The 27,645-nt window shown below is 42.0% G+C and overlaps 1 protein-coding gene across 3 annotated transcripts in view; it reads left to right on the forward strand.

The window, feature by feature from the left end:
- hip1 (huntingtin interacting protein 1) overlaps positions 1 to 27,645 on the forward strand; it is a 205,782-nt gene that overhangs the window by 135,670 nt on the left and 42,467 nt on the right. For all 3 annotated transcript variants that reach the window (XM_033046044.1, XM_033046043.1, XM_033046045.1), the window contains exons 11-15: positions 5,975 to 6,118; positions 11,669 to 11,766; positions 12,390 to 12,462; positions 15,271 to 15,454; positions 16,219 to 16,307. In XM_033046044.1, the coding sequence (XP_032901935.1) occupies positions 5,975 to 6,118; positions 11,669 to 11,766; positions 12,390 to 12,462; positions 15,271 to 15,454; positions 16,219 to 16,307 (588 nt within the window). The remainder of the gene's footprint in view (positions 1 to 5,974; positions 6,119 to 11,668; positions 11,767 to 12,389; positions 12,463 to 15,270; positions 15,455 to 16,218; positions 16,308 to 27,645) is intronic.

The raw sequence follows: 27,645 nt of genomic DNA on the forward strand, positions 1-27,645 counted from the left end.
AGGATAATCCTCGAAAGGGAAAACAAAATGAAACGGTTATTTAATGCTCCTCCTCATCTTGCATTATCCAAAGATGGAGATAAATAAGAGCAGAGTGCCAATGGGGCATCACCTGCAACACCCGGACAGAGAGTGTTTATTAGTTATTTGCACCAGATATGAAATTCTTCATTGCTGCAGCTTTACAGGCACATTAGGTACAACAACAAGCGCACAATAAATTATCAGGTATTCCAAGTAAACCAAACGATGACAGTGCAACATGCAACATATGTAGAGTAACCATAGTAGCGCAAAGTACCAAACAGTTCCATGTTGAGATAGGGTTGTTGTTAGGGTTTTTGCCGGCTGGCTCAAGAACCTGACGGTTGATGGAAGTATTATGGATGTCCTTTTAAAGCAGGTTCTTGGACTGCAATCAGGAGAGATTGAAGAGGTCTGTGCAAATACCAGCCAGTTGGTCCGAGCAGGTTTTCAGAACGCGGCCAGGTACGCCATCAAGGATGCACATTTTCTAAGGATTCACCTTGGAGTAGGATCTTCTGACGATAGCCTCAGAGACTGAGATCACAGGACCATCAGGGGCTGTGTGGGCCCATGAGGGAACATCATCTTTCACTCTTTCAAAGCAACCAAAGCAAGCATTGAGCTCATCGGGGACTGATGCATTCCTGACAAACAAATAGCCTCCAGCAAAGAGCAGCTTGTAGCTTCTGGAACTTCACAGTGTAACAAATCATTCCAATTACGACTGACTCCATTAACATCTACTGATGTCAATCAATTCATAAAGGTTGACTTGAACTTTGCAAAATGAGATATGGAGAGTTAAAAATAGGGCAAAGCAGTTTAAAATATAATGTGATTGAATGCTCCTGTATCATGAAGGCTCACGCATGAGAAATTACCACTTGGGGAAGATGTAAAAAGGATACTAGCATTATGTCCCCAACAGATAGTTGGTGGCCTTGAGGAAATATGAGGTGAAATGGGAGGATTGTCTTTCAGTATTGTAAGACCAATGCTAACAAAACTCAAGGTTCTGCATTTGCAGTCTCTCTCTTGCATTTTTGTGTTATATTATCATCAGTTTAGTTTAGTTTAGAGATACAGGGCGGAAACAGGCCCTTCTGCCCACCGAGTCCGTGCTGACCAGCGCTCCCCACCCATTGGCACTGCGCTACACACAACACACTAAGGACAATTTACATTTATAGCAAGCCAATTAACCTACATACCTGTACGTCTGTGGAGTGTGGGAGGAAACCGAAGATCTCGATGAAAACCCATGCAGTCACGGGGAGAATGTACAAACACTGTACAGATAGCACCCGTAGTCAGGATCGAACCCTGGTCTCCAGTACTGCAAGCACTGTAAGGCAGCAGCTCTACCGCTGCGCCACCGTGCGGCCCAATTCTCTCTCTCGTTCTCTGCAGTAAAACCTTAATGTCCTGTTCCTCAGGCTCCTGTTTCAGCTTGGATCACATTTGAGCACAAAATTCTGTCATAAGTTATTCAGAGAAAAGGCACCCACTGAGATGTTCCACTCTGACTCTTATTTACAGATACTATTTGTGCAATGCCCTACAGGGTTTTTCAGTCTTTTCCAATGCTAAATTAAAAAGCAGCTCCACCTCACTTTGCAGAAAACAATTGGCTAATTTTAAGTGCCATTTTCATCACTGCATAATCTTTGGCATTTTTTGACACTGCACCATATGGCTTGCACTGATCGTCATGTAAAGTGCAAAGAATGAACACGTCTGTTCATATATTCCCAAGGAGCAGTTCACTCACACATTGTTCATCAGGGGAGGTCTCCTATCCATTTATTTCACAGCATCCTTCAGTTGCCTCTGAAAATATCTCCCCAGCTAACATTTATTCCGGATGAAAATGGATGGCGAGCAATCCTTTTTTTTTGAATTGGGTGGGATTTGAGGTAATAACCACTATTTTCCAAATGGCAAAAGTAAACCAGTTGTACCTTGTTTCATTCGGCAATGCATATTTTGAAGACCACGTGGAATATTTTCCAGTTCAAGTTGTTAATTGTATTGATTAAATCCTTCTGTGCACTTTAAATTATGAATGCTAAGTACTTTAGGAGGACTTTGCTAACATATGTGCCACAAGAAGGAGAAGATAGGAGTGATTACCAGTTTTCATGGTAAACTGCTCTTCGTAACTGTAGAATATTTACCCAATTGCACTTTGCATCCCAACATTTCTGAACACCAACTGGAGTCTCTTCATATGTGTTGTGGATATGTTGTGTTCCGAGTAGTTGCGATTTGCCACTTAAAGGGAAGAGTATGGATTACTTTCCAACTTGCCTCTGGACTGCAGAGATCATCTTCCACTGCAGACTTGCTCATGTGAGACTAATCATTTGAGTCACTTGCTATTAAATTCATGTTTTCAGTCTCTCATGTTCATTTGGCTTCTTTAGTGTAAAATGTGTGAAAAACATGAGTTTGCCAAAAGCATATGCAGAATCATTAATTTTTTTTAATTTCCCTCATTAGTCTTGAGGATTTTCAACATGGGATTCTGATCTCGCGTTATATGGGAACACTTAATCTTTTCCTCCATACTACCCCATTCAGCTATTACTGCTGGTTTTCTGCGAGTGGTGCCTTTACCTTCAACCCTTTACCTCTCCTGATCTTCCTATCCTATAACTAGGTACGTTGGGTACCTCAAAAAAATTTGCAGTACTTATTTCCAGGAAGTGTTGAAATGCTAATTTTCAATTGGAACGTGATTATTGACCCTCATGTTGTACTCAGGCCAAACGCTGATTTCATATGAAATCACACATAACCTCTCTCTTAAGTTATTCTTGTTCTTATCCCCCCCCCCCCCCCCCCCCTGCAATTTCTCCAGCACAATCTGATCTTGATACTTCTTTGTGGGTAAGCAACTAATCATGAAAATGTATATAAATAGAACTAGTTTGGAATAGTAATGCACAAGCCTGTAATAGCAATCCAAGTTGTGTGATGTGATCGTTTTGAGACAGCAGATTGTCTCATGATTTTGTTGCACTGAACCATATAATGGGACCAGGTAGGCGACTTTTAAAGCCAGTGAAAATCCTGATGGTGTCTGCTCCCTGACAACAGTTCTCGTAACTGCTGAATGAGACTTCAGTCTGCAGACTCCCACGGTTGTAGTGTATTGACTGATTTCCAAAAAATTCCATTCGACTAGAAGGCACTTGTTTTCTTCAAATAAGGAGTGGTAAGTTAAGGGGCTATCCCACTGCGGCGACCTGATCTGCGGGTTTAGAAGAGTTCGCCCTCGACTCGAGCTCGCAGCATGGTCGACACGTAGTCCTAGGAGGTCCTATGAGGTCACTGTAACTCTCCTTCATGCTCGAGGGAAGTTTCCGCCTGAGTTTGGTCGAGGAAACATTTTCAGCATGTTGAAAAATTTTCCGCGAGTAAAGATTGGTCGGCATGGTTCTTTTGAACTCGTAGTGCAGTGGAGTGGGGTCGCGATGTAGTTACAGGCAGTCGAGGGCAGCCATAGGCAATCTCCTTCGCTGACCGGGCATTTTAATTGGCTCATTGGAGTTTTCAGGACCAAGGAAAACCCGCTAAACTTTATTAAACGATGTCTGACTTCTTAAAAGTGTTTCCACTCCTACCCCCCTTCTCTCCCCTTCTCTCCCCTTCTCTCCCCCTCTCTCCCCCTCTCTCCCCTTATCTCCCCTCCCCCCCCGCGCTCTCTAAAGGACTTACCGTACACAGTGCATTGCGGGTGTGAATTTCAGATAGCATTTCCCCGCTTTCCCTGGCCCCCGCCTTTGCGATGTGTTTGCGTGTGCGTGTGCGCGTGCGTGTGGTCGATCGATCGATCGATCCAGCTCGAGGTTTTCCAGGCGAGTGCCCTCGAGCTTGAAGGTCGAAGACAGTTGCTGTAAAGTCGCGTCAGTGGGACAGGCCCTTTAGTGTGACTGCCGAAGCACGCTATATTCCCAAGGTACCTTGAAAAGAAGATTGGCAAAGCACCAGGTTACGGAGGTCATGTTGCAATGTAAGTAAATTATTTTCTGTAGAGCAACAACAACAACAGTCCCTGTGGCTATTACATTTAACATGAGTCAAACATTATGAATAGTCTGCAAGCAATACCCTTAGGGCAGGGCCCAGGTGAGCAAAGCTGATGTTTTATTTTGTAGTTTAGGATTTCAGAATTTACAATAGAGCTCTGAATTTCAGATGAACGTTTCAGGAAAATTGCAGGCAGTGATCAAATTGAAATCAATTTGGAAATTTCCAAAATCCAGAACCTGGAAAACATCTTTGTGGATTTTAAGAGCCATCCATCGTTCTTGGGCAGAAAATACTTTGACTAACAAACAGCAAAACACAACGTACTGGAGTAACTCAGCATGTCAACAACATCTGTGGTGGGAATGGATAAGCGATGCATTGACTTGGTACACTTCTTCAGTGATAGTAGTTTCGAGGGGGGTGGGGGGTGGGGGTAGTAAGCTTTAAAAGTGAGATGGGGGTAGGACAAAGCCTGGCAAGTGATGTGGTTACAGGTGTGGGGGATGAATTAGCAGAGTGGTGGAGTAACACAAAGGCTAAGGATCGAAAGGAGATGAAAGATTGTCAGATAAGGAGAAGAGGAGTGAAATATTAAACCAAAGGAAGAGATGGGGGAGGGGGGAGGGTAAGAGGGAAAATAAAATGCTGAAGTTTAGTTTTTTATATAAAGTGATGACTGTGCATCAGATAAAATTAAGAAAAGATGGGGAACATAAAGATGTTTAAAAAAGAACTGCAGATGCTGGAAAAATCGAAGGTAGACAAACCGTTAGAGAAACTCAGCTGGTGAGGCAGCATCTATCGAGCGAAGGAATGGGTGACGTTTCAGGTCGAGACGCTTCTTCAGACTGATGATGGGGACATAAAGATGGTTGTTTGGCAGTAGTTAACAAAACAAAATTGAAACTGTAGTGCTGCAGATACAATTTTGAATAGACAGTGAGAAGATTTTGCATATTTGGCGTAAGCCTTAACTTAAATGATGAATTTGTACTACTATCCTTGAAGTCATTCAGATTCCTTGCAGTTGTATTTCTTTCAAACATTATGCATTTAAGTACCAAATAATATCACCCTACAAATTGGTGTAATGATATTATCAGATGTTTAAATGCTTTGTTTAATTTAATTTTAGTTTAATTTAGAGGTAGAGCGTTGAAATAGGACCTTCAGCTCACAGAGTCCACGCTGATCAACGTTCACCTGTACACAGGTTCCAGCCTACACACAAGAGACAATTTACAGAAGTCACTTAACCTACAGACCTGCACACCTGTGGGAGGAAACTGGAGCAACCGGAGAAAACCCACGCGGTCACAGGGAGAATGTGCAAACATAGAAATATAGAAAATAGGTGCAGGAGTAGGCCATTCGGCCCTTCGAGCCAGCACCGCCATTCAATATGATCATGGCTGATAATCCAAAATCAGAACCCCGCTCTGGCTTTTCCCCCCATATCCCTTGATTCCCTTAGCCCTAAGAGCTAAATCTAACTCTCTTGAAAACATCCAGTGAATTGGCCTCCACCGCCTTCTGTGGCAGAGAATTCTGCACAGAAAATCTGCACAGACAGCACCTGTAGTCATAATCGAACCAGGGTGTCTGGCGCTGTTAGGCGGCAATTCTACCGCTGCGCCACTGTGCCACCTGCACAGTTTGCTTGAAGTTCCACTCTCATTTCCTTCCTAAAAGCACTATTATAAGCAAATAAGTCAATATGTATTAGGTACTGTGGTACCACATTATTGTACTTACTTCTAACAAAAAAAAATAAGCAAAGAAATGTTGATATTTCAGCTGTAGGCTGAACAGTCCACGCCCAAAGCATTAACCCAAATATATGTTGAATGATTTGCTGTGTACTTGCATTATATTTTAACTGACTATTGGTTATTCCTTTATCTTGCAGAATCCTCCAAACTTCCTGCGGGCCTCAGCTCTGTCTGAACATGTCAGCCCTGTTGTAGTGATACCTGTCGAGTCTACCTCCCCTGACAGTGAGCCAGTTGTGGAAACTGATGAATTGGTTGAGATGGATCCATCATCCCAACAGGTACATCGCAAGATATTCAATGAGCACTTATTTTAGCAAGGAGACCAGGAACCGATTTATAAAACCTGCTGCTGTGTTTCTTGGTATCAGCTTCAATACACTTGGTCTCATTCCCTGTTTGGCAAATGCACTGGATGTCAATACATCATCAGTGTAAGAGTGAATATCGAAAAGGCAATTAAATCAAAGGAAGGTAGTGGGATAGATTCCACTTGGCTAAATCTATTGATGGATTGTTTACCTCCAAAGTGGCTGTTTGCAAAAAAATCTTGTTTGTGAGCAGAGAACAATCCTTTTCCTTCTTTCTTCCTCCCAGATATTTTCCTCCCATATATCCAATTAGATATTTTTACATTTCATTTTGTACCCCTGTGCTACACCCATGGCTTGAGCAGGAAGAGTCGAGCTTTATTCTCAGACTATTGTCAGTATGTTCAATAAGGGGTGATAGATTTTGAATTTATGTTTCTCCTGGTTGGGGCATCTTGAAGCTGCGATGACATCCTCAGAATTTCCATTCAGACGTTCAGGATTGAGACGATGAGAAATTTCTCCACCCAGAGTGTGGGGAATCATTCAACTTTGCTAAGAGGAATGTAGCTGTTATTAAGTATATTCTAAAAGGAGATTGATAAATGTAAAGATCATAACTGCACATGAGACTGGAATTATTTCAAAGTTGTAAACTGACATAAACGGGGATAATTTACGGGGATTCCAAGATGGCGGCGCTGGCTTAACAGCTGCGGCCCACCTGCAGTCCGTCTGTTTTTTTCTTTCGTTTTGTTCATTGTCATGTTTTAGTTAATTTTGTTTTATTAAGTTGTGTATGTGTGTGGGTGGGGTGGGAGAAACATGTTTTGGTCTCTTCCTTCGGGGGATGCGACTTTTTCTTCGGTCGTATTCCCCGTCTCCGTCTGCGCCGAGGCCTAATGGCGGAGCTGGCGACATCGGAGCTGTAGCAGCAACAGCGGCGGCAGCGGAGACCTGACTCGGCCCCGAAACTGTGGCGGCGGCGGCGGCAGCAGCGGAGACCGGACTCGGCACCGAAGCTGTGGCGGCGGCAGCAGCGGCAGCGGAGACCCGGCTCGGCCCTGGAGCTGTAGCAGCAACAGCAGCGGCAGCGGAGACCTGACTCGGCCCCGAGGCTGTGGCGGCGGCAGCAGCGGCAGCGGAGACCCGGCTCGGCCCTGGAGCTGTAGCAGCAACAGCAGCGGCAGCGGAGACCTGACTCGGCCCCGAGGCTGTGGCGGCGGCAGCAGCAGCAGCGGAGACCTGACTCGGCCCCGAAGCTCTAGCGGCGGCAGCAGCAGCAGCGGAGACCCGGCTCGGCACAGAAGCTGCGGTGGCGGCAGCAGCAGCAGCGGAGACCTGACTCGGCCCCGAAGCTCTAGCGGCGGCAGCAGCAGCAGCGGAGACCCGGCTCGGCACAGAAGCTGCGGTGGTGGCAGCAGCAGCAGCAGCGGCGGAGACCCGACTCGGCCCTGGAGTTGCGGCGGAGGCAGCAACCACCCGCGGAGTTTGAACCGTCGCCTCGGTGCAGAGGGAGAACAAAGGGGGAAGAGACAGAGACTTTAAGATTTTGCCTTCCACCACAGTGAGGAGGTGTTTGGTGAACTCACTGTGGTGGATGTTAAATTTGTGTTGATTGTGTGTTTTTGCCATTTTTAAAAATTATATGTATGACTGCAGGGAAACAAAATTTCGTTCAGACCGAAAGGTCTGAATGACAATAAAACGAATCTAATCTAATCTAATCTAATCTAATAATTATCCTTGTACCCTTGTTATTTGTATTTGACCAGTACCAGACAATGCTGGTTTAAACCAAAGATAGACATAAAAAGCTGGCGTAACTCAGCGGGACGCGCAGCATCTCTGGAGAAAGGAATAGGTGACGTTTCGGGTCGAGACCCTTCTTCATTCGAATCTCCAAATATTTCAGTATCTTTTCTGGAGAATACTCGGAATGGCCATGGATAGAATCCGGGTGTCAAATGGAATAGTCAGGAGCAATTTATTTCCCTTTAAAGACGATGTTCCACCCTTCGCCTCCCAATCCTCCCACCCTGACTCACTCTCCCTCCCACCACTAACTCCAGAAAACATTATTTGATATTTGATTGGAGTTGGGTATGAACATTTGAAGTAGAATATGTTGAATCAAAGGATCTGCTGAAGGAAAATAGACAAATACATTTTCAGTGGTTTTAAGATTTTTGCGGGTATTGGAGAATATCAGATTTTTTTTCTAATTCGTCACTGTAAATTAGCTGAACTGTTCAATTAGCTCATTCTGTTTCATTAAATAGTATAAAGTCATCTGATTATTTATTACCAGAGAAACATAAATATGTGCTGAAGTACAATTCTACGAGGGGGAATGTAACACAAAAACTGGAAAGAGTTTGAAAAATTAGGGTAAACTGTTCAAAAAAGGTTTCTATGTTGCTTAACTAATAAAGGAATTAATATTTTAAAATCTATAATGCTGGACTATTTCTGAGCTTCCAGGATAGAAATGGGTTTTGAACCTGATCTAAAGTCAATTACGTTGTCAAGCACAAAATCATCAGCTTTTCATTTTCTGCATTTAAAATAAGGGAAAGATGCATGGCTCAATGCTGCATATTTGCAATCGGAACATAAATTAAACTCTTGATAACTGTTAGGATCTGTCTCTTCCTTTATGTAACTAACAATATCTGGTTGCTTCTCAGTCTCTTTCCTCCCATAAAATACTTCTGAAGCCTGCCTCATATCAGAATTTTGGCCATCGGCCCTGGTCCCATATTGTGGGAAATTTTGTTGCATTAAAAGGGCATATAAATAGACTCTACTTTTCGCAGAATAGAGCCCGGAGTCTCTCTACCTAATTCTTTCCAAAACATTCATATGTTTTTTCAAGAAACATCTTTTTTTGTTAAACCTATAAAATTATTCTGGTATTTTGTCAAATGTTCAATACAGTTCACAATAGCATGGTGATCTTTAGTGTGACCAATAACAACTTGGAATGGTTTTTCCTCATTCCCTACTTTTCACAGCTTTAAAATAGAACAGTTTCTGCATTTGAATTATGATTTAGCTGCTACAAAATAAAAAATAAAAATACTGGTAATACTCAGCAGATCAGGCAGCGGCATGGAAAAATAAACCGAGTATTTCAGGTTGAAGACCCTTCATCAAAATTGGGGTGCTAATGGGACCATTTTTGATTCTCTGGTATTCCGAAAATGGAAGACTAAATCTGAGAATTGTAGAATGGCATGAGCAGATCAGTTAGCTTGGAAAAGATTGCTTGAAATTCATTTTTTTGTCTCTGGTTGCAACATTATTTTTGTCTCTGTTATTTATTTCATAGTATCAGCGAAGTGAAACAATCAATGTCACTCTGAGAATTAATATATATATTAGGGAAAACCTGGAATGTGGTTTATAATAGATAATAAATCTATATATAATATATATAAATATAAAAGATCTATTATTATAAATAATAGTTATTTATCATTCCGAAGTTATCTAACTAAGCCAAGCTTTATGTAATAAACACTGGAGTTTTGTCTCATTTCTAATGGAACTGTATGTAGTTTGTAATGGTAAAAATGTTTGCCCGGTTTGTACTAAAAATAAATGTGGACTACTGAACTGTTGGATAACAGTTGGGAATAAAATGTGTCCAAATTGGGGGGAAGAGTGCCGTGACAGATATTGCCTCATCTATAATAGAGTATGTTATTTTCTGTGATTAAACCTAGAATTTGCAAGTGAACATGATCAGTTATTTTCCTATGTGAATTTTTTTTATCACTGTGCAGTAGAAAGTATTAATGCACAGAAGAGGCACTGAGACAGAAGTGGAATTGTTACCATGGTGATAATTGATTTCTCTCTGAATGGCTTTATACCCAGCTTTGCTGAAGAGATTTGAAGGATTATTAACTGCATTCAATAGAGGCGCTGCATTTTCATCAGAACCAATGCGGAATCTTTAGTATTCCATGTGTAACTGTTTCAGGAGCTGAGTCGTGACTAGAAATTTACACCATTGTCTCATCAGAGTAACTCCATCTGCTTCTGTTATTCAGGAAGCAAGAGTGGTGAGCAAATTCAGCCTTTTCTGAAGAATGATTTGCTGTTCTTTCACAGTGGTTGGTAGTTTGGTCTTAAAAGGGCCTAAATTCTGGAATCAGTTTTGATTTAATGCCAGCATTATAATAATGACAGGAGAATCCAGACTCTCAGCTCTGCTGTTTAACTTGCTCATAAATCTGCCTTCACCAGTGTCCTGCCCACTTCCACCTTGCATTCCCAGCTTCTTCTTTGTGACCATTTATCTGTGTTTTGCTTCAGTGGATTGGATTTTATCACTTTCTGTGCGTATGGGCTTTTAACTTTGCAGGCTTTCTCTTCCCGTCACAGTCATTCCACTACCAGCTGTTCTGCTAACAGATCGTCTTTCATTATTTATGTAGTTCCTTCAGCTACCCAGGACCTAAGTTATGGAATTTCTGACCTGAACCTCTCTTCTCTCTTCCTTTGTGATGTTTCTTTACAATTAAATTAGATCGAGCTTTTAGTCACTTCGCCTTATGTCCTTTTGTGGCTGGGTGCCATATCCTGGTTACATTTGTACAAAGGGCTTTGGGATGATGAACCTCACTAAATGTGCTATGAATATCATCTTGCATGAGCACTGTTGCTGTTTATTCTTAATAGATTCCACCATCTGTTTTCATACATTTCTGTCCATCCTTAAGTAGGTTGTATATCTTTTATTTGCTGTGGGTAAAATGTTGGTGTTTTCTATCACCTCTGCAACTTTTTCATTGGCTTGAGTCTCAATTTGTTTGCGTATGATCCACTGTGAAATTGATCCTTTCTTGGGCAGGTGATAAATCTAGTTTGAGTTTTTTAATTCCATGCTGCATTTGGCCATTGTGCGATGTTAGGAAACATGTTAGGTTGGCAAAGTGCCACTGGGATGGAGCAGAAAACAAATGCAGCCAGGGTTTCCGCTACATTAATGATCTTTCTCAGAAGATATGGATGTATATGAATGAATGGATATGATCAGGTACAGCTATAATTCCTGCAGTACTGAGAACACGTTGGCTCATAATTGATGTGCAGCATGAAAAGAGAATGGTTGTTGATTTAGTAACTGGATGAAGTCACCTATTCAGGGGTAAGTGACTTCCTCAAAGGAAGGAATTTTTTGGGAAATTGGACCATAACAGCATGAAAATCAAAATTGTTGGACAGGAGTTGTTAGGAATTTCTTTGGCTGACTTTGTTCCAATGTCCCTATTGCTTTTCTTCTTTTGCTTAGATCAGCCATGATCATATTTAATGGGAGGGCAGGCTTCAACAGAATGATGTTCCTAAGTTCTTGTGTTCTTCTTACAGTGAATGATCATCATGTTTATTTCTGAACAGACATGTAACTTCTGCCTTCTACTCTTAGGTTGGTCTTCATGATTTACTGGTGCGAGTGGATCAGTAACTGTGGTTGCCTTTAACAAGTTTTAACCCTCTTCCTTGCAGAATTTATTTGAGAATAAATTTGATGACCTCTTTGGAAGAACTGGCTCCACTGACCCATTCAATTTTAATAATCAGAATGGAATGTCTAAGGATGAAAGGTAAGGGTATTGATCTAACTTGAATTTCGGAATAAATGTGTTCGATAATTGGCGATGGATACCTCCAGTTGATATCCAGTTGGTAATTGTGGGGCTTCATAGAGTGAGTCTTCATGTTTTAAATACACGGGCAAATGGCAGAAATCATTCTGGAGTTGGCCCTTGGATATTTAATTTTTTTGATGCATACTAATGAGGCTTAGACAAAAAAAAGGAGCTATTCCAAATCTATCCAGGTGGGAATAAACTCTAAATTCTGTTCAAGGTTTGCAACATGTTAGTTGATCCAAATTGAGCAGATGGCTACCATTAGCGTAAGTAATCTTTGTTCAGAGGTCAAAGTTCAGAACAGCTTGCAACACCTCACTGACAGTGACTCCTGCAGAAAAGTAAAGAATGGCAAGATTCCAGTGGGGAAATGTTGCTGTGTGTCCATTGTGAGTTGGTAGTATCAGAAGGAGAAAGGTCCAATTATAAAGTAAGCTTGATTTATCCTGTGGCAATTCTAGTTCTCTTGGCTGCTAACTCTCCATGCTTGTCTCCTGCCAATTGACTCATAGTAGATTTTAGGAGTAAAATGTACTCATTGATGCACACGCTCTCATAAATCTGTTTATTTCCAGGGATAAGTTGATTGACCAACTCTACAAGGAGATTGCAGCTCTGAAGGATGAGTTAGCGAGTTTTAAAGCAGAGGTGAGTTGCCTTTTTACTCTGCTGGTGTAATAGTTACACCATACATTTGGGAAAACAAAATGATTTACCTGTTGATCAACAGTTCCAACTTAGAATAATGCCACAAGTTCTCATAAAAACTGATTCCAGTGATAGTGACAGATGACATTCACTAAGATCATGGCCAGTGTGCATTTGCAATCTTTGGTCTTTTTCAACCTGCCTGCCATAAAAACAAAATGCTAGAAAGACTCAGCAGGTCGGGAGGTGTGTGGAAAAATAAACAAATTTATTGTCCTTTCAGAAATGGAATGTGAGAAAACAAGTTAGTTTTAAGTTGTCGATCGAGCCTTGTGTACAGGCCTCACCTGATTTCAAACCTGCACTATCAGCACAGTGAACCTTTTGCACTGCGAAAAACCCTGCACTGCACGTGCTGATGAGCTTGGGTGTTGGCCTCCCCACGGACGACTCTGCCTTGGACCTGGCTGAAAGAAATAGTTTGGCTAGAGTATAGATAACCAGCAATCTTGGCAGCAGTAACTCTGCTCCTGTCTACCCGATAGATCCCATGCTTGATGCAGCCAGAATGTTGTTCCCATTATCCTATCTGCTGCCGCTCATTGCCAGCTCAATCTAAAGCAAGCAGCATTGCATGGTGCTCCAAGTTTATGTGAACTAGGAGCTGGCTTAAGCCTATGTCAGGAGCTATTATTTTCCTTCAAGTCCTGAATGAACCCATGAATAAAGGGACTGTGGTTCCTGGAAACTACTATAATCAGATAATTTGACTGCCTGTCGCTGCAATTACGTCATTCGGGTCAATGCTGTTTTCATACTGTGTGACTTGGACTGTGGAAAGCTTCCAGCAGTATAATTATAGGGTTAGTCTATTCGTATGTGGACATCATCTGGACGGAGCATTTGTGCCTAAAGGGTAGTAATTTTGTGGAAATAATAGCATTTGATTAGTTTTGAGACTCTGTCTGCCATTTTAACTGACCTATTAATCATTGAAATCAAGCCAGTTTGAAAATTGTCCAACAATTTTGTCAACAATTGTCCAACAAAATGTGTTCAACAAGGAAACACATCATACTGTCAGTAGGTGGTGTTGGGCAGTGGTGGTCAGTTTGATGGTCAAGCAGTGGGTCTGGGCCTGGTCTCCCTTGTGTACTAAGAAACTGTTGATGCTGGTTTACACCAAAGATGTTGGAGTAACTCATTGGGACAGGCAGCAACTCTGGAGAGAAGGAATGGGTGACGTTTCGGGTCGAGACCCCTCGTCAGACTTCAGTGATGCTGCCTGTCCCGTTGAGTTACTCCAACATTTTGTCTCTATCTCCCTTGTGTACTGTCCACTCAAGGATAAAGCACATGTGATAGGAGCAGAATTAGACCATTCAGCCCATCAAGTCTACTCCACCATTGAAGCATGGCTGATTTATCTTTCCCTCTTAACCCCATTCCCCTGCCTTCCCCTTGTAACCCCTGACACCAGACCAGAAAACTTGACCAGAAACTGACCTTGCCACAGTTAGTTGAAGCCCAAGGGCTTGAGAATCTTTTCGATACCTGACCTTGCGTGGATAGTTGCGGTGCTTGGGTTGGGTAACCAAACTTAGCAGGGGAATCTGTTTGTCAAGGAATAGAAGCTCCTGTGCCACAAAGACTCTCATGCTGTTTGTGGGTAGGCAGCCCTATCATGTACCACAGTACTGTACTTTAGCATGCTAAGTTATAATGAGCTCGACCTGCCCAAGGACATGTAACTTTGGTGGTTTTTGATGGGCCTTGACCTGAACCTGACATATGTGGTTGAGTTCTGTCAAGCTCAGATTGTTTATGCAAGCTATACATTAGTAACTCTCCAAAATAGCTCCCGTGATCTTGACCCAGCTTCGCCGAACTAAGTTTTGTGGGCGCGGTTCAACCATGTCGGTGAGAAGGTTGAATTTCATGTCTGAGTTTTAGGCTTTCTGTCTGCTGCCAGTTGTTCTGAGCAGGCCTTAGTTCATGCCCTTTGGCTTATGAACTTGACTCCCACACTCCAGATAGCCCAGCCACTGAAGCCTGCAATTCCATGTTGGTTCTTTTAACCAACACCTTGTTGATGATCTGTTGGTCCCAAGTAACTCCAAGGATTTTTCTGAGACATTGAAGGAGAAGCTCTTGGATCTCTGCCTCTCTTTGGAGCAAATATTCCACTTTTCACAGTTGTGAATGAGAATATTGGCTACAAATATGGAAATATTTGTGCTCAGGATTATTAGCTTATAGTTCCAGGCGCATCAGGTATGTTTGATGGTGATAAGAAGCAAAGCTAATTTTAGCACAAGGCTGGAAGTGATGAAAATGAACCCTCCTTTATATCTTGCCTTTGACTTGTGTGAATATATTTGTATACTATTCTCTTGCTCATTACTGTCTCACTCACTTGTTCCCTCGCTCTGAAGCTTCTTCCCTTTATTTTATCTTTTGAACGTGTTCCATAAACAGCTCATTCCCAGTCCAACTTACTATTTACCAGATTCTAATTCTTCTATTCCAATTTGCTCTCCTCAATCTCCAGTATTACCTCGTCTCTCTATTGCCCCCTTCTTCTATAACCTACAGGCTTTTTTCAACCTAAATTTAATAGTTACTCATTTCAGCAAAGGCACACTGTTAATCTTAAAAATAACCTATCCTCGGACTTTTTGCAGGTGTGTGCCAACCAACAGCTTACAGCTTCTCTGCTGTTACTTTGGGTCTGCCTTGTTTTGCATGTTTGATTTCTACATGTTAAAACCGGAGGTCCTGAATCCCTCTATGCTCCTCTCACTTCAGAGCAAACGCCTGATCTTACAGCTGAGGGGACGCATCAATGAGTTGGAGGCTGAGCTGGCCGAGCAGCAACACCTGAAACAGCAGGCTTTGGATGAGAATGAGTTTGTGAAGGCTGAACTCGAGGAGGTGAAAAAGAAGCAGGATGTCACGGAGAAAGCCCAGAGGAGCCTCACAGAAATCGAACGTAAGTTCCAAATTCGCATTCCAGCCTGATGAGATTAGTTCCTGCAAATGCATGGTGGTGATTTTGTCTGACTGCCATGCCTCTGTCGATGTAATGAACGGTTAAAAATACAATCTGATTGAATTTAGTGATGGTCTTAACCAGTCAACCAGGGATCACTGTTTTGATCCAGTATGTATAATCAGATTTGATCTCTGAACCCACCTTCTGGGTATCTCTTCACACTTTAAGATGCTGGGTGCGGTTCAATGATGACCACTTTGGTCACTTTCGCATCTCTTCAGAGTTCATTTTTTTATTGGGATCTGAAACTTGGAGAAAGCGTTCCACGTATTCAAAGAATTACAGAATCCCTTTCAGAAATGTTTACATCCGCTTCAGAAAGCAGTAACTCTTCCATCAGAGTGCAACTAGTGGCTGCTTCTCTGTGGGAAACGCCCTACTATATTGTGCTCCAACTTCCCTAACGTTCACACAAGCACATTTTCCAGTGGGGCCATGAAATAGTCATTGCGATTGGTGACGACCGATGTCTCGTTTTTGTTATGAAGGCAAATTATGGTTGGTCGCACCCACCTCTGAGATCAACGGATCAGTTCAGGGTTGCACCATACACCTTGCTGCCCATTTGATTATTGTCTACAGCCAGTGAAGAACTATGCTTAGTTGACTACATTTAAACAATTTGATACTTCAAAAATACTAACCTCAGTGACAAATTTGAGATGGGATGATTTAGTTTTTTGTTTCTTTTCATCTCCCAGGAAAAGCTCAAGCTAATGAACAAAGGTACACAAAGTTGAAGGAGAAGTACACTGAACTGGTTCAAAACCATGCAGATTTGCTCCGAAAGGTGAGTCCCTCCAGAACACCAGCCTGATTTTACAGCATGGCAAAATTGAGTGTAGCACGCATATGATGGTTGAAAACTGTTACAACTTTGAAATAGCTATAGGTGTGTAAAATTATACATTGGTTGATATCCGAAGCTTAGTTGGTAGCACTCTTCACTCTGAATATGAAGGTTATTAATTCAGAGTTCACTGCAGAAAAATATGAGGCCATTTAGTCTTTGAGCCTGGTTTGCCATTCAGTAGGATCATGATTGACCTGTGACCTAAAGCCACAAAGCCAACTTCTTCCCACATCCCTCAACAAAATCTCCCAATCTCGAAGAGTGTTAAAGGTTATGGGGAGAAGGCAGGACAATAGGGTTGAGAGGGAAAAATAGATCAGCTGTGATTGACTGGCAGAGTAGACTTGATGGGCTGAATGGCCTAATTCTACTCCTATGTTCATGGTCCAATCCCAGCCCGAGCATTATTTGCTACGTGTAGAAGAATTCCATGTGTGGAATGTTAATGTTGCCACTGATAGATTTGGCAATAACCTTTAGACTTTTCCCTTTCTCCTGGATTTCCCCAAAAAGCCAAATTTCTCTCTACTCACCCCCAAATGTCTACGTTAATGCTTTAGTGTAGTACTGTGGGAGTGCTGCATTCTCAAAGCAGCTGTGTTTTGGATGAAATATTAAAACAACACCTTATGTGCACTCTTAGTTGGATATAAACAGTTCACATCCCTTTTTTGAAGGAGAGGAGGGAATAGGTGCAATCTTTATCCCTCATTTATTCAACCACAGTCAGGCTATCTGGGCATGAATTGATGGTTGTTCACATAGACAGTCATACAGCACGTAAAGAGGCCCTCGGCCCAACTTGCCCATGTCGACCAAGATGCCCTACTACACTAGTTCCACCTGCCCGCGTTTGGTCCACATCCCTCTAACCCTTTCCTATCCTTGTACCTATCCAAATATATTTTAAATATTGTTATAGTACCTGCCTTAGCTACCTCTTCAGGCATCTCATTGCATATACCCACCACCTTCTGTGTGAAAAGGTTGCCCCTCAGTTTCCTTTGACTCTTGCATTAAACCTATGTCACCTGGTTCTTGATTCCCTTCCCTGGGTAAAAGACTGTGTATTTACCGTATCTATTCCATACTGATTTTATACACCTCATCATCCCTCATCCTCCGGTGCTTCAAAAAATAAAGTCCTAGCCTGCCCAAGGTATGTTTCCTGTATTACAACAGTGATCAGGCAAATAAAGTTCTTCCTTGGTGTTTAACCTCTTGGGATCTCCTGAGATTGTGAAAGACACATTATCAATGTCTCCTGAGCCTTCTTCCTACAGTTTTCCTATCGGCCCTGTTCCCTTGAGTAATTTGCCCTATGGCTTTTGGATTGCTTTAATGCATCATGGCTGCAACTCCTGTGTTGATTTGGCTTTATTTCTCTGGGAAATTAAGGTTTATGGGCTCTATAGAACTATTGGTTCTCTGAGTGCACATTTGGCCTTAAATTAATTTTGCGTCATTTATAATATTTGGATTCCTCAAAATGCCTTTTGAGTGCTGTCGTTGTTGCAATAGACAATAGGTGCAGGAGTAGGCCATTCGAGCCAGAACCGCCATTCAATGTGATCATGGCTGATCATCCCCAATCAGTACCCCGCTCCTGCCTTCTCCCCATATCCCCTGACTCCGCTATCTTTAAGAGCCTTATCTATCTCTCTCTCTTGAAAGTATCCAGAGAACCGGCCTCCACCCCCTCTGAGGCAGAGAATTCCACAGACTCACAACTCTCTGTGAGAAAAAGTGTTTCCTCGTTTTCATTCTAAATGGCTTACCCCTTATTTAAAACAGTGGTCCCTGGTTCTGGACTCCCCCAACATCAGGAACATGTTTCCTGCCTCGAGCGTATCCAAGCTCTTAATAATCTTATACGTTTCAATAAGATCCCCTTGCAGTGCAGAGACCATGTAATTCAGGTGGTACGAAATGAAATTGTAATTAATGGTGTGGATATTGGGAGAGCTCTTCTGCTTTAATGCAACCTGAATCTTCATGTCCATCTGTAGGGTTAGCTGGGTCCTCAATTTAGTGTTAAACCTCTGGCTTTGTGGCAGTTACTGAGTGCTGCAAGGTTTGTTCAGCTACGCTTTCCACACAGGTCTCTGGAGTGGGACTTGAGGTTGCAAGCCTGAGGCGAGTGAGTAGACCAAGGCAGTGTCTGGTTTGCTGATATGGCCCTCCTGTAAGACAGGTGTTGATAACTTTTTATGGCCTGCCTGTCTGTTTACCAGTAATGGTGCACCTGACATTTTAAGTATTCCGTAACCTTCAGTAGTTAAAATGGCATAGTGCATAGGTTACATAATTCTCCCTGTTAGCAAAACGGATTGGAGTCACCAGAGTGAGGTGGTGGAGAAGGGGGGTGGGGTGGCAGCAATGAGCCCCAACTGATGTAAATGACTGATCAATATTTCTCTTTAGTTGTTTCTTCAGAATATGAAGATCAATGATGGTGTAATTCATTGTAGTGCAGTCAAGTGTAATTTCATTTTGTATTAAATCCTTGGAGCTTTCAGTGATGACTTGAAACAATCTAGGTTTGCATAAGTGTAAGCTGTGATTCTGCTGCGAGTAGTATGATCACGAGTCATAGGTTTGTGGGTTCAAGTCACACTCTGGAGATTTGAATCACAGTGCATTGCAGGAGTGTTGAAGGTGACAGCTGTCAGACGAGGAATTTAAACTGAGTCCCTTTGACCATTATGGATGGATATAAAGGCTCCCATTATACACTTTCCAAGAAGTTCAGGGGAATTATGACCAGAATCCTGGCTAATATTATCCCCTCACATCTACATTTCTAAAACAAATGGTCTGATCATTGAGTCTGTCAGTATGAGCTTATTATGTGCAAATTGGTTACTTTATAATATTTCCCACATTACAGGCATGTGCAGTTACTGTTGGAAAGTGCTTAGAAATGTACTAAATGCAAATCTTCCTCAATTGTTGTATTTGAAATTAGCTCTCTGCCCCAAATCTATTGCAAGGTATACTCTTGGCCAGAATTAATTGATTCAATTTGATATGAGGTTTCAAAGCCTTTCATTGAGCTTCTGATTGTGGATTTGATGTTTTTCCCTGCTTGTTTTGACCTGTAAATCATTGGCATGCACTCCATCAATTAAATCTTCAAGTGTGTATACATGTGCCTTATACTGGCAACGTCCTTGTTTGAACAAATGATCTTGAGTTCCTCCATCCATCTCAGGAGCTACTGTGTTTGAGCAAAGAATTTATTGTTGCCTTGCCAGTACTACAGCTAGAAGAGATTCTGTATCCTCTTACCATGCATATCAGCTCTTGTGGTACAATGCCGTAACTGACCAAATGTGTTTTATTGCACTGTGGGAGCTGTACAATATTGAATGATAATTAGTTTCCAGAGTTCCTTTGTATGTTTTGAGTAAACCATGCCAGACGTCATCCATTGGAACCAATCCTGCTTTGATGTAAAACATATTTTGCTATTTTAAGTGCGTGAAGAAGTATTGGATTAGGTAGAGATGTTTGATTTTAACAAAAGAGAGAATTGAGCACCACAAGGTTTCTGAAGACATTACATTTACCCAGCAGTTTCAATGGCTGCATCCCCAAGTTATTTGTTTCTTTTTAAATGTTTGTTAGAAATTAGACAGTGGCTGCCTGTTCTATTTGTATTTCTTTAAAGGCATAAAGACAAGCACTATTTTAGAGGACACACATAAATGCAGATACTGGTTTACAAAACAAAACAAAGTGCTGGAGTGACTCAGCAGGTTAGGCAGCATCTCTGGAGAATACGGATAGGTGATGTTTTGGTTTGGGACCCTTCTTCAGACTGATTGTATTAGGAGGGAGAAAGCTGGAAGGTGGGGTTGGGACAAGACCCGGCAAGTGATAGATAGACATAGGTAATGGGTGTTTATGATTGGTAGATAATTGGACAAAGGCCACAGATGAAAAGACAGAATGTGAGACCAGGAGATAAAAGAGGTGTGAAATGTGGTACCAGAGAAAGGAATCGGTGGAAGGGGCAGGAATTGAAGAAGTGGGTGTGCATCCAGGTGGGATACAGGGAAGAGTGAGGAAAAAAGAGAGGGGGAGTATTTGTAAATTAGTTACCTAAAAGTGAAGGATTCAATGCTCATAGCATTGGGTTGTAAGCAGCCCAGTTTGTGTATGGACTCACTCTGACAATGGAGGAGATCCAGGATGGTAAGGTCGGTATGGAAATGGAAGGGGGATTTAAATTGCTTACAAATCACAAATGGGTCGCACATCGTGGGCACCGAATGCAGCAGCTGAGGTTAGAGGAGGTGCATGTGAATTTCAGTCGCACCTGGAAGGACTACTGGGGTCCCTGGATGGATGCGAAGGAGCATAGGGGCAAGTGTTACATCTGCAGGGAAGGTACCTGGGGAGGGAGTGGTTTGGGTGGGAAAAGATGAGTGTACCAAGGATTTGCGGAGAGAATGGTCTCTACGGAAAGCAGTGGGGATGGGAAGATATGGCTGGTGGTGAGATCACTTTGAATGAAGATTGTGGAAATGTATTAATTTAATGTTCTGTGTTAATGTAGGTATTAGGTACTATCGCACCATTTAAGAAACATTTAGACAGGTACATTAATAGGACAGGTTTAGAGGGATATGGGCCAAACGCAGGCAGGCAGGTGGGACAAGTGTAGGTGGGACATGTTGGTCAGTGTGGACAAGTTGGGCCAAAGGGTCTGTTTCCATGCTGTGTGACTGACTCTAAATTAGATGTATGGAGTCAGGTTTTCCAGGATCCAGCCCCTTTATGATCAACACCTACTGTTCCCATCCTCCGACCTTTAGTTTGCGGATGTGGAGAGCCAGACAAGCTGGCCTTTGAATCTGAGAGCCAACCAGTGATGTGAAATATTGGGTTTGGAGGTTATCAAAGGCATTTTTCAAATGCCTTTTATAGTCAGAGACTATTACAATCATTCAAACATGTTTCAATAAAAACTATATTAAAATGTAGTAGAAACTGTAACAAATTAAAAAAATATTGAATTAAGGTAAGCCAAGACAGGAATTCTTTTTCAAACGGGAATGGTTACCATTTGGAGGTAATCCTCACCCTGATGTGAGGCTAAAGCCCAGATACTGTGCCCAGACCCTGCTCTCATGGGCTCAACGACAGCAACGCAGGAGACTGTAAGATGCACCTGCACCAGACGTCCAGTTTGAATCAGACTTTCGTCTTACATCAAGGCGTGTGAAGCCTGCCGACGGGTCCTTTTGAAATCATTTACCACAATCTGGGCCATTAATTTAGGGCCAATGCAAGATTTAATTTTAACAGCAAAATGCTAAGAACAGCTGATTTAAGAAATAGAATATGGCAGACGATACTATACATGAACAAGTGATACTGTAAAAAGTACATGGACTTATTTCTGAAGCTCTGAAGTAACGGAAGCTGTTTCACAAACTATTGCTCATTCCTTTCGTTTCTGATTAGCTCAACCGCTATACATCCCGCAACATTATTGTGATAAGTTAGGAACGAACACCAGCAGCTTTTAATGGAGATCCTGGCACTGAATAATATACCTGAGTAACTTAACACGACTGAACGGTGAGCAGACAAAAGGAAAAGGAACTAGAGAGTCGTGGCGACACAAGACTTGGATGAAAGAAAAGATTCTTCAAAGGGTTTTACGGTAGATGAGAAAATAATGAGAAGATAATCCCAGAGAGTGGGGCTGCAGTGCCAGAAACACTCTGGTTAATCAAAGAGTGACTGGGGAGGACATTCCCTGGAATCAGCATGGAAAGGGAAGATGAGTGAATTACCAGTCTGATAAGGGAGGTAAAGCAAAATGAATATCAAAGAATGATTGAATCCAGTGGAAAAGCAACTGAATGGGGCTTGGTGACTTTTATGTTTTGTTTTAATTCTTTGCATTTTAATTTGCATGTCATATTTTAAAATCTATCGGGATCCCTTTCATTGGATTTCTTATTATTACTATCCACTTTGGCTGTTCAAATGTAAGAACTGAGGTGGAGCCAAAACTTGTTAAGCTCATCTCTGTTAGTGGTGGTGCAAGCTGATGTCGTCAATCAATTCTCCAGTAGATTAATATTGATAAGGTTGGTCATCGGGATCGTGCAACAAGTCATGAATGAGCCAACCATACTGATCAAGATGTTTATACCTTCCTGGAAAGATAATATTGTAATATTTGCTGCTCAAGACAAGGAAATTATAAGGAATACATGATAAGGAAGTCTGAAGAAGGGTCCAGATCCAAAAAGTCTCCCATTCCTTCTCTTCAAAGATGCTACCTGTCCAGCTGAGGTACTCCAGCTTTTGTGTCTATCTCTGGTTTAAACCAGCATGTGCAGTTCCTTCCTGCACATAAGGAAATTAAGGAAGGTTTGCTGTACGAGAGACTTGAGTGGTAGGATGGACAGAAGACGCTTAATGTTTAAATCTGTGGCTCTGCGAAAGGCTTCCTCATTCCATGTGATTGATTTGTCACAGCTTTGCCTTGCAGCTAAGCAGTAGCTTCGATAAACATCTGCAATGAACTGAATCCTAGGTGGAACTTACATTTATCATCAAGTTAGTTGAACAACGTTTAGGAGGTTCACTTTAATTTATCTCTTGGAAGCCAGAGAAAGCTAAGCTCCTAGCTCAGCACAGCTAATGTTTCCGGCCACTTCATTGTGGATCTTTAATTGGTGTATTAACATATTGTGCGGTCTGTTATATTGTGCATAGATTATACAACACTAGTATTTACCTAACTTGTACTTATGCATATAACAATAAACTTGACTTGACGAACCTTGCGGCAAATTGCACAGGTATGTCCTGTACACAAAGAGCAGGCCAAATCCGATCAGACTAATTACCGCCCAATCAATCTACTCAGAATTATTTGTGTAGTAATGAAACGTCATCGACAATGCCATCTGGTGGCACTTACTCACCAATAACCTGCCTGCTGATGCCCAGTTTTTGTTTTGTCAAGTTTAGTTGACTCTAGATTTAATTTCATCCTTGGTCTTAATATGAACCCCAAAGGGTGGAATTTCAGTGGGCAGGTGAGAGTAACTGCCCTTTAGGCAGTTTAGGCAGAATTTGACAGAGCATAGCCTTAAGAATCCTACTGAAACTGTTACAATGTCAATGGGCATCTAGGGGAAATTCTGCAATAGTTGGATTCAGACCTTACACAGGGAAAGGCGATTGCAGTTAGTTATCCAAGCGCAGGATATGACTGCAGGAGTTCCTCATCATCGTGCCGAGATCCAACTATCTTTAACTCATCCATTGTTGACCTTCCTTCCATCACAAGTTCAGAGGTGGGGATGTTTGCTGATGATTGAACAATGTTCAAATGCATTCACATATCTTCAGAGCTGAAGCAGTCCAATCAGACCAAGACATGTTCCACCCCCTATTTTTATTAGAAGCATGTACATATCATAATCAAAACACATTTAGTATATCAATTACATATTGTTAATAGATGGGATTCCAGCTATCAGAGTAATAGGCATCCTCATTTATCAATTATATATTAACTCTGCTTCTATTTGTTTATTTTTTTTATATAGATAGTCAGAAAGAAGAGAAATAAACACGATAAAAAAGAATAGAATAAATTATCAATAATACAACTTTGGAGATTGGTCCGTAGATTATAAAACATAACTATTCATCTAATTTGTGCAACAAATTTAAATCAGTGACATTTTATAGAATCCTTATGAATATATAATTGCGATGACATGAAAGGCACGATTAGATTATTGAAATCACAATAAAATTGTGCTAGGACATCTAGATGTAAGTCAGTCTGAACAAGCTGGAATTTGGGTTGGGGATTGATGTCCAGCTCTGGGGCGGAGATGCAGTAAACTGGGGATCTATGGGCTTTGTGAAATGGCTGCTAATCTGGATGAGGTGGATATTAGGCCGATGAAGTGTTTTGTGAATACTCGGCATTTAATACCATTATCCCTTCCGAGCTGGTTACCAAGCTCACGGAACTGGGCCTCTGCGCATCCCTCTACAATTGGATCCTCGACTTCCTCATCCACAGACCACAGTCTGTTCGAATTGGAGGAACCACTTCATCTTCAGTAACCTCAAGGCTGCGTGCTCAGCCCCCTGCTTTACTCACTCTATACCCATAACTGGGTAGCCGGGCATAATGCAAACTCCATCATCAAGTTCACCGAAGACACCACTGTGGTTGGACAGATGGGACAAGTCAGAGTATAGAAGTGAGATCGACCGACTGACCAAATGGTGCCAGCACAACAACCTGCCTCTCAACATCAGTAAGACCAAGGAACTGATTGAGGACTTTGATAGGAGAAGGATGAGGACCCACAATCCTGTTTATATCAATGGGACGATGGTGGAGAGTGTCAATAACTTCAAATTCCTGGGCATGCATATTTCCGAAGATCTTTCCTGGACCCAGCACACCGATGCAATTATTAAAAAAAGCACATCAGCGACTGTACTTCCTGAGAAGATTACGGAGATTCGGCATGTCGAAGAGGATTCTCCTAAACTTCTACAGGTGGACGGTAGAGAGCATTCTGACTGGTTGCATCGTGGCCTGGCTCAGCAACTTGAACGTCCAGGAGCGGAAAAGACTACAAAAAGTTGTGACCAGTGACCAGTTCATCATTTGAACTCCCCACCGTCGAAGGGATCTATCATAGTTGTTGCCTCAAAAAGGCAGCCAAAATCATCAAGGACCCACACCATCCTGGCCACACACTCAACTCACCATTGCCATCAGGAAGAAGGTACAGGGACCTGAAAACTGTAACGTCCGGGTTCAGGAACAGCTGCTTCCCTAGAGCCATCAGGCTATTAAACACAACAATGAATAAGCTCTGAGCTCTAAACTACAAAAGACTATTATTATTGCACTATATTTGTTATTTATTGCACTTTTTCTTTTTTTCCTCTTCCCCTGTTATGTATTATGTTTACATATTCACATATTCTGTTGTGCTGCAGCAAGTAAAAATGTCATTGTCCCATCCTTGACATATGACAATAAAACATTCTTGACTCTTGACTCTCTTGAATTTTGGGTTCATAATTCAGAATAACTGCTTGAAGATTTCATTTCTATAAAATATAAATAGGCAAAACGTTTTGCTTGATTTCTGCAATTCAAGCGCCATCTGCTGGGGAACACCCATAATGCTGTTTAGAAAATCATGTTTAGTTTAGAGATGCAGCGTGGAAACAGGCCCATTGGCCGACCAAGTCCGTGCCAACCATCCCTGCACACCTACACTATACTACACACACTAGGGACAATTTACAGTTTGTATCATGCCACTTAACCTCCCAACCTGTACGTCTTTGGAAGGTAAGAAACCGGAGATCCCGGAGAAATCCCACGCAGGTCACAGGGAGAATGTACAAACACCGTACAGGCAATACCCATCAGTCAGGATCGAACCTGGGTCTCCGAACTTGGAAAAAGGTGGAGGGGTTACAATTTTCAAAATGGAGCTGGGTGGAGGACAAATGTATACCTCAAGTCACAGTCATAGTCAGACTAGTGGCTGCATTGGCTCATCTACATTGGTCCCATCATATCCCTTAATTTCTTTAGTGTCCAAAATCCATAAATTTCAATTGTGAACCAACGTAACATCCACAACTAATGTATATGTCCAAAATTTCACAGCCCAGGATTGAAGAAATTTCACATTGTATATTAAGTAGCAGACCTGTTCATCCAGAGACTAGGATCCTTAACCCTATGCTGCCCAAACAGGGGGAATACATTAGAAGAAGAAATTCTAGATAACTGCAGACCTGGGAACACTGAAATAGAAGCAGAAAATGCTGGAAACACTCAGCAGGTCAGGCAAAATCTACGAAAAGAGAAGCAAGTTGACAGCATCTGCGCCTCAAAGAATTGTGAAGATTTCAATGAGATTGCTCAAAATTCTGGAACATCAGTGAGCATTTCAAGCACTTCCTCCAAGGCAATATGATCTGTGTATCCTTCATGCTAATGTGGGCTGTAACAGAGTCAACAGACCTGTCTTATTCTATCGCTTTTGCTTCCAAGCAGCACATTAATTTCATAGCAGATTTCAAAATGATTATATTCTGCACTACAGCCTGCTCTCACTGAGACAGCGATCCAGTGATCAATGTAAATTTCTGCTGGCTCCTTCATGAAACAGGCGACCTTATGGAATTGTGTGGAAAGGAACTGCTGATGCTGGTTTAAACCGAAGATAGACACAAAATGCTGAAGTAACTCAGCAGGACAAGCAGCATCTCTGGAGAGAGGGAATGGGTGATGTTTTGGGTCGAGACCGTTCTTCAGACTAGAGTCAGGGGAAAAGGAAACAAGAGATATAGACGGCGATGTAGAGAGAGAAAGAACAATTGAATGAAAGATATGCAAAAAAAGTCACGATGATAAAGGAAACAGGCCATTGTTAGCTGTTTGCTGGGTGAGAACAAGAAGCTGGTGTGACTTGGGTGGGGGAGGGATTGGGAGAGAGGAAATGCAATGGTTACTTGAAGTTAGAGAAATCAATTGTCATACCATTGGGTTGTACGGTGCCCAAGCGAAATATGAGATGCACTTCCTCCAATATGGACCATATGGATTTCCTGCTTATACAAGAACATAGTACGTTACACCACAGGAAAGGCCCTTCGGCCCACAATGTCTGACAAACATGATGCCAAGACCAACCCTCGATTGAGTGACCAACTAAAAGCTGCCACTCTTGCGTGGACTGAATAGCAGAATGTCAGCACTTTGAAATGTGGCATTAGTGGAGGAGGTGGAAATTGTCCGTTGTGCTTTGTCGATGCTCCTTTTCTGCCTGGTTCTAACTTGTTGAATGTCTTTCTGCTTTGTCATGCATTTATTTGCCATATTTATGAATTAGAGGAACTTACTGGTTACTGGAGCTCCTACATTTATGTCTAAAATGTGTGCTTACATGTGCTGGATGACGCCATTGCAAATGTTAGATTACTCACTGTCATATTTGATTAGTACGGGTGTCAGAAGTTATGGGGAGAAGGCAGGAGAATGGGGTTAGGAGGGAGAGATAAATCGGCCATGATTGAATAGTGGAGTAGACTTGATGGGCCAAATGGCCTAATTCTACTCCTATCATTTATGATCTTAAATCCTCAAAAACATTATTGAACAGAAACTTAATAGTGCTCATCACATAAACATAGCGGATTCTTGATTGAGTACACTGACTTCCGAGAATCTTTCCAGTAT

This window comes from Amblyraja radiata, chromosome 28, assembly GCF_010909765.2.
Source record: "Amblyraja radiata isolate CabotCenter1 chromosome 28, sAmbRad1.1.pri, whole genome shotgun sequence".
Classification (NCBI taxonomy): Eukaryota; Metazoa; Chordata; class Chondrichthyes; order Rajiformes; family Rajidae; genus Amblyraja; species Amblyraja radiata.